The sequence below is a fragment of the Callionymus lyra genome, chromosome 10, assembly GCF_982586985.1.
Source record: "Callionymus lyra chromosome 10, fCalLyr1.hap1.1, whole genome shotgun sequence".
NCBI classification, from domain to species: Eukaryota; Metazoa; Chordata; class Actinopteri; order Syngnathiformes; family Callionymidae; genus Callionymus; species Callionymus lyra.
The window spans coordinates 20,062,834-20,075,101 of NC_141827.1; the positions used below are offsets into that span (position 1 = coordinate 20,062,834).

At 37.1% G+C, this 12,268-nt stretch overlaps 1 protein-coding gene across 1 annotated transcript; it reads right to left on the reverse strand.

Moving 5' to 3' along the window:
* On the reverse strand, positions 1-8,761 carry LOC148070904 (sodium- and chloride-dependent neutral and basic amino acid transporter B(0+)-like). The gene is made up of 15 exons (XM_087800059.1): positions 8,681-8,761; positions 7,341-7,485; positions 7,147-7,278; positions 6,414-6,572; positions 5,498-5,573; positions 5,290-5,422; positions 4,791-4,931; positions 3,890-4,025; positions 3,735-3,827; positions 3,550-3,675; positions 3,351-3,469; positions 3,174-3,273; positions 1,989-2,098; positions 1,583-1,750; positions 1-1,523 (listed from the first exon to the last, which is right to left on the reverse strand). Exons 1-15 carry the CDS (start codon positions 8,735-8,737, stop codon positions 1,395-1,397), a joined length of 1,824 nt encoding a protein of 607 aa, XP_087656185.1. The 5' UTR covers positions 8,738-8,761; the 3' UTR covers positions 1-1,394.
* Positions 8,762-12,268: the final 3,507 nt, after the last annotated feature.

A 12,268-nucleotide genomic window follows, 5' to 3' on the forward strand; every position in this document is an offset into this window, starting at 1 on the left:
TGTGAACGGCCTTCTGCTGCAAACGGCTGGGATGGAGTGAGAGCAAGAGGAAGGAGAGCATTTTAAAAGCCACTCTGTTAAGAGTCTGTGCAGCAGTGGAAATGCAAAAAACAACACATTTTGTCACATTAAAGTTGTAAAGTTGACTCAACTGAATGTTTTGCCTAATTAAAACGTGTTTTGTTTTTTTACACTATCCTGATGCAGCACAGCGCAGTGGCAATCTCTCACCTGACTAATCCTTCAATGTATTTTAAGATCCCAATGGAATGGGGGACCCCAACAAATTGTTATCCTCTTTTCCTTGCGATGACATTTTATTGCAGTTCTTTCAAAAGTTACAGGCGACAGAATCTTACAAGTCAAAAACTTCACGTGTTGCTCTTTTGTAAACATATTTGTTTAGTAACATTTTGTTTCTATTTTTATTTCTCTGGTAAACAGTGTAAACACGTGAGTCGTGAGTGAAAGAGAGATAAAGGAATTATTTTCCTTTATAAACAAAAATTACATCTATACACACACAGACACACATGTATATACATCCAAACACTTCTAGCACCCTCTTAAATATATTAATACAATTTTTCCAAACTATGAAGCTAGTTCTTGAAAAAAGTTTTTCAAAACGACTTGTCGGGCAAAAGATGTGTTTCTGGAGAACATGTCATTTGCACACGAGGAGAAGAGAGACAGTGTTTGACTAAGAATGATGGCAGAAGAGGAAGATATACAGTGAAGTTCATGGATAAAGGAGGACATGAGGAGGACAGCTGTGACTAGGGACTGATCAAGATGAGGTGGGCGATGTCTTGTGGCAGTACAGAAATAAAAGATGTTCAGGATCGAGTAGGAAAACCCATAATTTTCTGTGACATCTTGCCAGAGAAGTATAGAAAAAATGTAACTTTTGAAAGAGACAATGCAAAATGATAATCATCAGCCCCATCAGGAGTGACAGTTGTTTAAGAATAATTGGTGTTAATAATAGGATTATTAACACCAATTACTCCACCTGGTGACACAGCTGCCTCTGATTCAACCCATTTATTTATCACCTCCTTACTTCTTTTCCAGATTGTCTTTTGAAAAGCAAGACTTTCTTGCACACAAAAGTTTGATAAAAAGAAAATGGTAAAGTGTAGGACTACATAAAGCCTCAAGATTTCTGTAGTGTAGCTACCTTGAACACCGCGGTGAGCGTCACCTGTCGTCGGACATATTCCATATGGTAAACACATCCCAAATAAAAAGAATTATAAGGTTTTCTCAAGTCATCTTATCTCATTTCCTTATAGGTTTCTCAACACAATGATGATAAGACAACACATTGGGGACCAGAAGTTGCAAATGAATGGAGACACAAATAAATCTAACACTTTTTTTCTTTTTTTTCATTTTTCATGGTCATTTTCACAATCTCCCGCCTTCTTCTCACAGTTTACTGGTGCGTAACGCTCTCCGCGGTGGATCTCCAGGTAGGGTTGCCAGTCCTCCGAAGGAGAGCAAGTTGCCTTCAGACGCTGCCATGAAACTCACATGTTAATGATCTGCATACAAAACCCAACATTTAACAAATCACCTTCCACAGGCTGCCCTTTGCCTGGAGCAGCCGTATGACAGCCACCAACGGGATCCAGATCAAGATGAAGGCATTGATGCACCAACCCAGAGCCATACCCCAGTCAGGGTACCCAATGGAACCGTAAGTCAGCGGCTCATAGGATATGAAAGACCAGAACAGGATGATCTGGATAAACAACAACAAAAGCATGATTCAGACAAATCTTCAAACTACTATTTTAGTGGTAGTACAAATTAAAGTTATTCATTTTTTTTTGTCTGTGTGTTCAACTGTGGCAGGAAGCCAGAGTACCAACTGTATGTCTTGATACTGAATCACGAAACTGATCTTTCTTTGGTAAATATTTAAACTTACTACTCTCTCTCTCTCAGTTTAACCACTGAACGTCAAAGAAGAGACTCACCACGACGACACAGGGGGTGATGGCAAACCAAGACACCCTCCAGAAGAGCCAGAAGTAGAAGCTCTTTTTCCCGATCATCATCTCGATGTCCTTAACAATGCGGTTCACTCCTGGAAATTTAAAAGAAACACAAAATAAACCCAATTAAAAAGAAGGATAACAATAATGATACAATAAGAATCCTTGTAAAACTAAGCTTTCTGTAAATTTAGAAATTACTTCCAGTTACAGACGTTCTTTTTCACTGTATTTATGTTTAAATCCAAATGTTCTCAAGCTGTCCAGATAATTACTGGTATTATTTTCATATCATATGTTTAAAAATGTAATGGATGGACATCTTGTACTATAATGGCAGCTAAAGCAGTTAAAGTTTGACATTTAGACCTTCCTGGCTTGGATGTGCATTGAAAAGACTAAGAATTTGAAGGCACGGCCAGCCTCATGCGGGAGGCTTCAGGACAGTTATAAGCACAAGGTTTCTTTAATGGACAATAGAATCATCATTATTTGAGGCTATTGGTAGACAACCTTTCCTTTTGTTTGTCTCGTTTAAACGTATTGACTTTGCATTACTTAATCGACCAATGTGTACGCATAACATAAACAATAACATAAATTAAGTAAATATACCAACGGAAATGAAAAATCTTGCCGTTGTGAAGGTCTTCAAAGATGCAGTGAATTAAAAGATTGTGATTTTGGACATGAGGGACAATATTCATTCAGAGATTGGTCAAAAATCTTCTTGTCTTTGATTTGTTTGTTCATGTTGCCCCCGTTCTAAGTCATTGAAGAATCAATAATGAGATTAGTGTATTCGAGGAATATCATTTATAATTTATAATTATAATTCATCATTGATAAAAGTACATATTAAATTATTAATGTACCAAACTGATTGGAGTAGATCTCAGTTGCAAAAAGGTTGGAGAGCCATCTAAAGCATCAACTTGGTAATAATATAAAGAGAATTAGAATTTGTAAAGCAACAAAATTAACACTTATAAATTATCAAACTGATTTAATAATAATTTAATAATTTGAAGTTGTCTGTTAAACTTCTTGAACTGTCTTGTACTTCATTTCTGCGCTTAAATTTAATCTTAATTCATAAAAGCATCTCAAAAGCTATTTTTGGACTTCTTTCAGAAGAACCACCTCTCGTCTTTTGAGTGTATTCACCGTAAATGTAGACGAGGCCGATGATCTCCAATACAACCAGAATCAGAAGCGCCCACGTTGCTGTCATGTTGTCCAGAAGAGTCACCCAGTAAATCCCTGCCTTTCATAGACACACACACACCGACACACACAGGATTAAAACACCCATTGAACAGCTGTGTATAACGGACGACTCACCCTGGTCACACACGGCAGGCCCAGCAGGAAGATGCCCGCACACACCCCGGCACACAAATACACCCGTCTCGGTCTGAGGACCTCAGGGAAGCCGTCAGTCAGGGAGGTGATGATCACCTCTGAGGGGAATGGCAGAGATTACTTCACGTAGTGAAAACTCATCACAGAACTGGAGGGGAAAAAAAAGAGGCAATCTCACCGAGAACTGTAAACAAGTTGTCAATCCCGAGAGTGAAGAGCATGAAGAAGAAGAGGATGGACCACAGAGGGGATATGGGAAGCTTAGCCAGAGTGTCTGGGTAGGCGATGAACGCCAGACCAAAACCTGCACGAGAGCAAAACATTAGCTCTCTCAGCGACTTAACTTGACTTCAGACGATCGACCTTCTGTTACGACTGATTCAATGGGCATGTTGTAGACGTGAGCCATGTGACCCATGACTGAGAATATAGCAAAGCCGGCGAACACGCTGGTGCCTGCAGGAGAAGAGAAAAGAGTCTTGTAAACTTGAACATGGGTTCATAAGACTTTTTCCTACCGTGGTTGACAAAGCACACGAGCAAAGCATCTGTGAAGACGTTGTTGTTGAAGTTGTTGTAGGAAGAAAGAGTCACTGCTCCTCCCATGGCAATGGACAGAGAGAAAAATGTCTGCGTGGCAGCGTCTTTCCACACCTGAGAGACACAAAAACACAATATAAGATAGTTAATTTCGAACTATATACTATAGACATGGGAGCGAAAAAAGGCATCTCTTAAAATAATCTAACAAATAAATGAAAAAGGAGTTTTTTCTTGCCAATAGAACCAAATGTCTTAAAATAAGTCTGTATATTTAGGTCTTACAAGATCTTGACATTTGGGCAGCCATTGTAAAACTGCATCCAAAAACGATGGATTCAATCAGGTCCACTTACTATTTAAACAAGTCTATAAGGAATGTCAGTGTTGGTGAAGTTCACTTAGATAGACAATGGAGAGAAGAAACAAAGTAAAACAAGCTGGTGAGTCTGGAAACATTTTTTATTCTGCAGCCCATTCATCAGGCAAGAGGCGAGGGACACCCTGGACAGGAAGCCAGTCCGCCGCAGGGCACACAAAGACAGACAACCACTCTCACACACACACTCATACCTATGGTCAATTTCCAGTCAATCCCGACCAACCTCTGTAGGTTTTTGGACTGTAAACCCACGGGGAGAACATACAAAACTCCACACAGAAAGGTCACAATAGGAAGCGAACCGGCAACCTTCTTGCTGTGAGACGATCTTTCACTGCACCAAAAATATATTTTGGTTCATGGCTTGTCTTCTTGTTTTATATTGGGTTACAGTAGTTGAGAATAATACTTATATATCCTAACATTTTTAAATTATATTTATCATCTTGAAACTATTGTGTGAAATGTTGAATTTGCGTTATTTCATTTTTCTGTACCTCGATTTCAGTAAGCTTGGTCAAGTTGGATTTTGCTCCAATGTAATAATCGATTCCATACTGCGCTCCTTCCAGTGTCACTCCGCGGATCAGCAGGATCACAATCACCACATATGGTAGTGTGGTCGTCACATACACAACCTGAAAAAAATAAATAAAATATTTCAACATTCCTGATATTGTTGTCAAACGTCTCCACCCTAGAACACTACTCTAGGGTCAATATTCCAAGATGGATGGATGGATGGATGGATGGATGGATGGATGGATGGATGGATGGATGGATGGATGGATGGATGGATGGATGGATGGATGGATGGATGGATGGATGGATGGATGGATGGATGGATGGATGGATGGATGGATGGATGGATGGAGGGAGGGATGGATGGAAGGATGAATGGATGGATGGATGGATGGATGGATGGATGGATGGACGGACGGACGGATGGACGGATGGATGGATGGATGGATGGATTCAAGCACAACATTTACTTACTTTGCCAGACGACTTGACGCCTTTAAAGAGCGAAGACGCACCGATCACGACGCTCAACAGTGAACACAGAGCCAAGTGCCAGACAACCGGTCCTGTTTCATCAAGACCACTGGATCTTTGCAGCACCACATTGCTTGGGAAAATTAAAAAAAATCACATTCAGCAACGTGACCACGAGACTACATTCTCATTTACGAGTGAGTCTTACTCCCAGAACTCCTCGGTCAGGACCTGGTTTGAAGACAAGCTCTGTGAAGAGTTGTCGCTCTGAGTCTGGTTGGTCTCTGAAATCAAAACAGTTGTAAAAGATTATACATTTTTGATAGTAGATAAACCGGCTTAAACTAGTAATAAACCTAATCTACCTGTTGAACTAACTAGTTTCTTGTCTCTGAACGAGAAGTAAAATGAAAAAGAGCATTACGTTTATGAACAAGTTTGGGATGCTAACACTAAAGCTCAACAACAGACAAGAACAACTTCAATGGGTAAATCTACTTCAGAAACAAATCATTTAAACCGAAAAATTATATTGTTATAAAGGTTCAATTAACCTGGTAACATTTGTAAAGAATTGGAGAAATTACCGTTTTCTTTCCCCCCTATTTTTTTCCAGTTTAAGCCAGAGTGACACACAACGAGAAGGGACTTAAATGAACGTGGTGTTTACACAGTGTTGGTATCATCAACCCAAAGGTTCCCAGTCTGGACACCGTTGTCATAAGATTTAGCCAACAAGGGTAAAATAAACATTGCAACCAACAAAACTAGCAGCTTGTACAGTGAAAAATAGGAAGTTGCACTCATTTTTAGATACTTTGTGGTGAAAAAAAAATTAAGTATCCAGTGTTTATGCCAATATCACGATACATAAAATAGCTTTTGTAAAAACAGGCACTTCGGGTAATTTAAATCTAAATAGAAGACTTTCACTCTGATGATAGAAAATGATTTGTTAGATGTTTTTTTAAGATGTTTTTTTTATGATTTATGATATATTTATATATACAGTATAGTACAATATTATCCATTTAATAACACTTTGACGTTCTAAATTTTGAATTTGATCTCTTGAACAAATGACTCATATAAAAGACGTTCTCTACGTTCTCGTGTCCGCTCACCTATTGGTTCCGTGCAGTTACTGTCGGCCCAGACGTAGCAGGCCGACCACGGCAGAGGAAACTGGAAGGAGGCGAACATGTAGTACAGACTGTAGGCGATGATGATGTTGTAGTAGATTCCTTTGATGGTGTTGGTCACCACCGTTGCAATGCCGATGCCTGAAACAAAGAAATATATTTTTCTAACTCAACATTTTCAGGTTCTATTATTGATTTTATCGAGGCAGAGATCTGGCAGAACAATCTTAAAACATATATTTGAGCAACAGAGAAAGTCATATGTTTTTTTTGGATTGGACCCCAAACCACCAAAAGTCTTGTTTGAGTTCATTTTTCTGTGACAAGTTTGCAATTTGATCAACAAAAGTTTGGAACAAAGGACAATCGTTCACCAGAGTTTTGTGCAAAACCCCTCTTTCTTTTTGGTTTCAAATTGTTTTTGCTGATCTACTAATTATCGCGTTCAAAACTGTTTTTTTGTACCAGTTTGTCAACTTTTGTATCTGTAAATAGTTCACCTTGTTTCTCTTGTTTCGAAGCATCCTTTTTTTTTCTTAACTTAATAGACAGCTCCTAAGTTTGTTTTTTTGTCCAGATTGTGGGTTGTTCTGGGCATTGAACATTAAGATCTTAGCCTTTTGTTTAACTATTTCTATCCTTTATTAACCAATACTTGCTTATTTTTGTATTAACAATTCTGAAATGTGGCTTTTGTATTGAGCCGAGATCTCACCCTGCAGAAGAGGGACAGCCCTCCACACGTTAATGGGTCCTTGGCTGCAGAACTGACCGAGGGCCGTTTCCAGGAAGAACATGGGAATTCCACAGATGATCAACGTCACAAAGTAGGGAATAAGGAAAGCACCTGTTAAGAGATGAGGGAATATTTATTGATCAACAAGAGCATTTCGGCTTCCAAAGCTTTACCTCCCCCATTTTTGTACGCTAAAAATGGAAATCTCCAGATGTTTCCCAGTCCAATGGCGTAACCCACTATCGAAAGGATGTATTCAGTCTTGTTCGTCCAGTTCCCCCGTGTAGGGTTTTCATCACCGATATTTTCTTTTGACACCTAAAAGAAAGAAAATATAAATCAATTTGTTAAATTAACTGTTCCTCACTTCAACAAGTTCTTCAGTCTCTGTTTCAATTCTTGGATGATAATAAAGCAGGGGTTTTTTTTTGTTGTTTTTTATCACAATCTGTTGTTTTCTACTCTGGCTCTTGTCTTTATGTTTTGTGTAGTGTTTTAACCCTTGTCTCAGTGTCAATGTTTACTAAAATAACTTGCATTTTTAAAAGACAAAGACTCTTAAATCTTGATATGCTTCCAAATTCAATTTGTATTTTTTAAATGTATTTATGGATTCATTTTGGATACAAGATCCTCAAAAGGAGGAGAATATTTACTGGAAAAGAAAAGCTTGAACACTGTAATCATTATGGGTTACAATATCGACCTGACCGTAACTTTAATTTGCTTTGAATTGATTTTTTTTTTTACCCGACAAAAATAAAATAAACTTGAAACTTTTTAAATCTCTTGTTTATTTATTTTTTTGCTGGATTTGACCCAGGAGTTAGTTGTGGTTGATCTACAAAATCAGTAAACTATTTTTGAACTTTAAAAGGAAATATGAATGAAAATACTTCAACTAATCTCCAACAAACTAATCTTCAAAACTGTGATCCTTGTCTGACCTTCTTAGCTGTTTCCGATAATTTTTGAAACTTTTAAAATATACAGTTATTTTAAAGATCATCTCAAACTTTATATACTGAAAAAAGTATTTTTGACTTCACAGGAGGAGCTGGAGTTTAGGGAAGCTAATACAAGAGGAAAAAACTGGTTTAACGTGGACATATTTTTTTCTTTTTAGGTTAATCATCTGACTCAATCAAGTTTGATAGACATCAAACATGCAGTAAGCAAAGAATGTACCCTGCCAGAAGTTCCTTATTAATGTATTCTCAGCACATTTTGTGAAACTGGTCTGCCTTGAATTGTCTGCTGGGTAACAGAGCTAAGCTTAAACTTATTGAACTTAAGTTTGCAGAGCAACTGACAAAATGTTAATACTGACCAGAACGTCTTTGAATATAAAACATGTATTATGTTTTTCAATACAGGTTTAAATAAGGTTTGTTTTGTGAAAATAGAAAGATAGGAGAATATTTTCTTGATGAAATCATAAGTAAGTCAAAGTTATTTTATTTTATTTTTGTCTAAATTAAGTGAATAATACTGTCAAAGTCGCCAAACTCACCTTCTCAGTGTCTGTGATGAGAATTTTGGACATGCTGCTGAAGCCATTTTTCCACATTCTGGTGCATCCGCTCCTCTCCTCTTCAGTCCCAGAGTAAACCCGTCAGAGGCACGAAAAGTGACTTGTTATGACAGGAATATGTAAAAAAGGGTGAATGAGTCACCTGATGCAAATTGCAAAAATCATGCGGATTAAATTTCAGCTCCAGAGTCTACAGCCAAAAGAAAGGTGGACCCATGTCGCTCAGAGCGTCGTGTTCGTCTACCAGAGGCGGCAGATGAACTGTATTTACTAGAGACCATCGCCCTGAGGGACTTCCAAGGTGGTTTGTCTGCTCTGGAGTCATGAGAGCGATTGGGTGTGCCTTTTTTTTTAAGAGCAAATCTCAACAGCTGGTTGAATCATTCATTTTTTTGTTGTTTTGACATTAGAACCTGATTATTGTATCCAAACATTAAATCTTCATTTTGTTTTTATTTCCCAATAGCCAGAAGGCTTTTCTCTCTTTAACTTGATGTGTGTTAAGATGGACCAAAGCTCAGGTCGGTATTTGGGAAGGTGGAGGAGCTTCAGGCCTTTGAAGAATGAAGAGCTTAGTTTCTTAAAGTACTCACTAGCTAACTACTAAGCCTTAATACTTAAAAACACACCCAAACATTAAGATCATTTCTACAGACATTTACATTTCTTTAGTATCTAATTTAATTTTACTGACACTCCACCACACCCTCAACATAAAAATCAGCACTTGAAAAATACAGAACAATTATAATATATGCACCAATCTAAGAAAAATGAGAGAAATAATTGTTCTCTGTCCATCGTTTTGACAAAGATATAGTTCAAGGAAAAGTTGGCATATCCGCCAAAACTGCTCTTCCCGTCCATTCATTGCTCATTACCTCCATAGACATATCAAACCTATGAGGGACGTCTTTGTTAGAACATTGAGTAATACGCTGTTATGCTAAAACAATTTCATGACAAAGTTCATAATGTGTAGAAAGCGAAAGAGATGTTTGGAGAGAAAACAGGCTGTAGTTGAGCAAGTGATATAAAAAGTTTGTTTATCAATAAGGATTAATTTATTCACAGAAATGTTGATAATAGAACATACATTTTCTTCTTAAGTGTGTAGTCATGAACTTGATTTTAAAAGCTAGGAAAAGGAATATCACAATCTTTAGAGTGCAACGATTAGTCCCCATATATCAGTCTGCCAAAATAATTTGTTATAATAAGCTATTGCTGTGGTCATTTGGGGGGTTTTCAGGCTGTAAATGATTAAGACTTTGCCATTGACAGAACATAGCAGAAGGAAGAAAAGTAAACTTGCTACCTTGATACATATATATTTATATATAGTAAGTAAGTAATTTGTATTTATATTGAGCTTTTCCAGACCAGGGTCACAAAGCACTTAAACAATCAAAACAATACACAATAAAATATATACTTAAAAGGTCAAGATAACACAGAGAGTAACACAGGAGTCTCAGAATATCAAGGAAAAGCCTGCACGAATAAAAATGTCTTGAGATGTTTCTTGAAGGATATATATACGTATATATATATACAGTATATATATATATATAGGGGAAATCCTTTGATCTTGATAGTAAGCAACATTTTATATATAACACATTTATTTCCAATATGTTAAAAACTGGTAAAGTTGTAATTTTCTTAAAGGGACAAAAAAACCAATGTGAAAGTAACTTTTAAGTGTGAACATTGTAGCATACGTAATTAATACACAACTCAATTAAATGGAAAAGCCTTTTGACTGATCATTGTGCCTGAATATGTTGTGTACGAACAAACGTCTTTATTCGTTTGTTCCGATGCTGAAGTGAACTCCACGATCACACCTCCATATAGTGAATATGACTATGAAAAATAACAATTCATTTTGAGTTATATTCAAATACAGTCCAGAATTAAACGGGAAAGATTGCCTGTTTACACACCTGCTTAAGTTGTGCCCGCAAACACACTAATACAAAAAGACACACACAGAAGAAGTGTTTAATGCGTTTAAGTCTTTAAGTACATTTGTTGTTGTTGTTTACCAGGTGTGTTATAGTTTTTGCAAACAAAGCCTGTTCCACGTTTCACACTAGGGGGTGGATTCTGAATAAAACCTCAGATCTGAGTGTCAATGGACGATGATTCTTGCTGATGATATAGTGATTTAGACTCAGAGTAAGATGAAAATATATGAAATGGAGAGAAGAGAGATATTCAGTAGATGTAGCAGTAGATACATATAATGGATAAGGTGAGGTAAAGAAGAGATCGCAGGTAGGGTGGAATGGTATGACTGACATTCACCATTATTCGCCATTAGTTTATTTAAATTGGTGATCGCTGTGAAAAAAGAAACAAACAGCATAATGGAAGCAAAGTTTAGAACAAACCAGAAATGTTGTTTTAAAACAAATGAAAAAATAATATTGAAAAGTAATGTCACAAACATTTCTTCTGTCGCCACATTACCCAGGTCTGGTTCAAAGAGTGACAGATGAAGAGAACGTTGGAAAAAGATCTGACATAGCTTGGACATGTGAAGAGAGAATGTTGGATCGATGTAACTAGAGGTTCTTTTGTGAAATATTTAAACCACATAACTAAGCAGTGTCTACACAATGATGAAAGGAAAACCTTCAAACCAGTACAACGCAAATGAAACGAAACATTCGCAACAGAAAGCAGAAAGTTAAACAGATATAATCCAACACGCTTGTTCTAAAGATTACATTCTTTTGTTGACTGAAGATTAAACATCCATCGGAATGATCTGTTTGCTAACATCAGAGAGTAAATATACTCTATAAGCTCCAGCCTTACTGATCTATTTTAGTCCCTGGGTTTTGTAGATTTGGAGATCTCTGTCCATGGTTCACTTATTGAAGTGTATTTTAACAAAACTCTGGAATTTCCAGATTTAAAATAATTACATATATTACTCTTCTAAATACAGAACTGCCTGTTAGAGGATTAGAGATTGGATGAGATAGTATACATATGTCATAACCTGAACAGTATTTCAAGAGGTCTAGTTTATTAAGTAGGTTTAATTTGAAGAAGAAGAACTCCAGAACCTTGGCTTGATTTTTACATGTGTGTTTTTAACCTAAAAACAAAATAATGAGTTACAAAATACACAAAAAGCCTGTCATGCCAAGATATGAGTTTAGTATGTTTTCCGCCTCATTCTTCACTCAGGAATGGACGAGAGAATGTGACAGTTGCAGCAAATGACCAAACAGTGATGCTAAATGGTGAAGCTGCCCTAGAGGTGTGGACTGCGTGTAGCTGAAGAATATTTTGCTTGGAGACCCAGACATGACATGGCTATAGTGACTCTTGCTAATGCACAAAATATATAAATATCTTCAACACAATAAGATTTCTAGAAGGAACCTGTTAAAATAAGAATATACTGACGGCTCGAACCCAGGATTTCATGGCCACATAAAATTGCCATGCATGCAACTAAAGGATTGAAATAATCTTGTAGCCACTACTTAGTTTTTTGTCGCCACAATTTTTCTTTTTTACATGTTATATGTGGGGCTCTGTTAA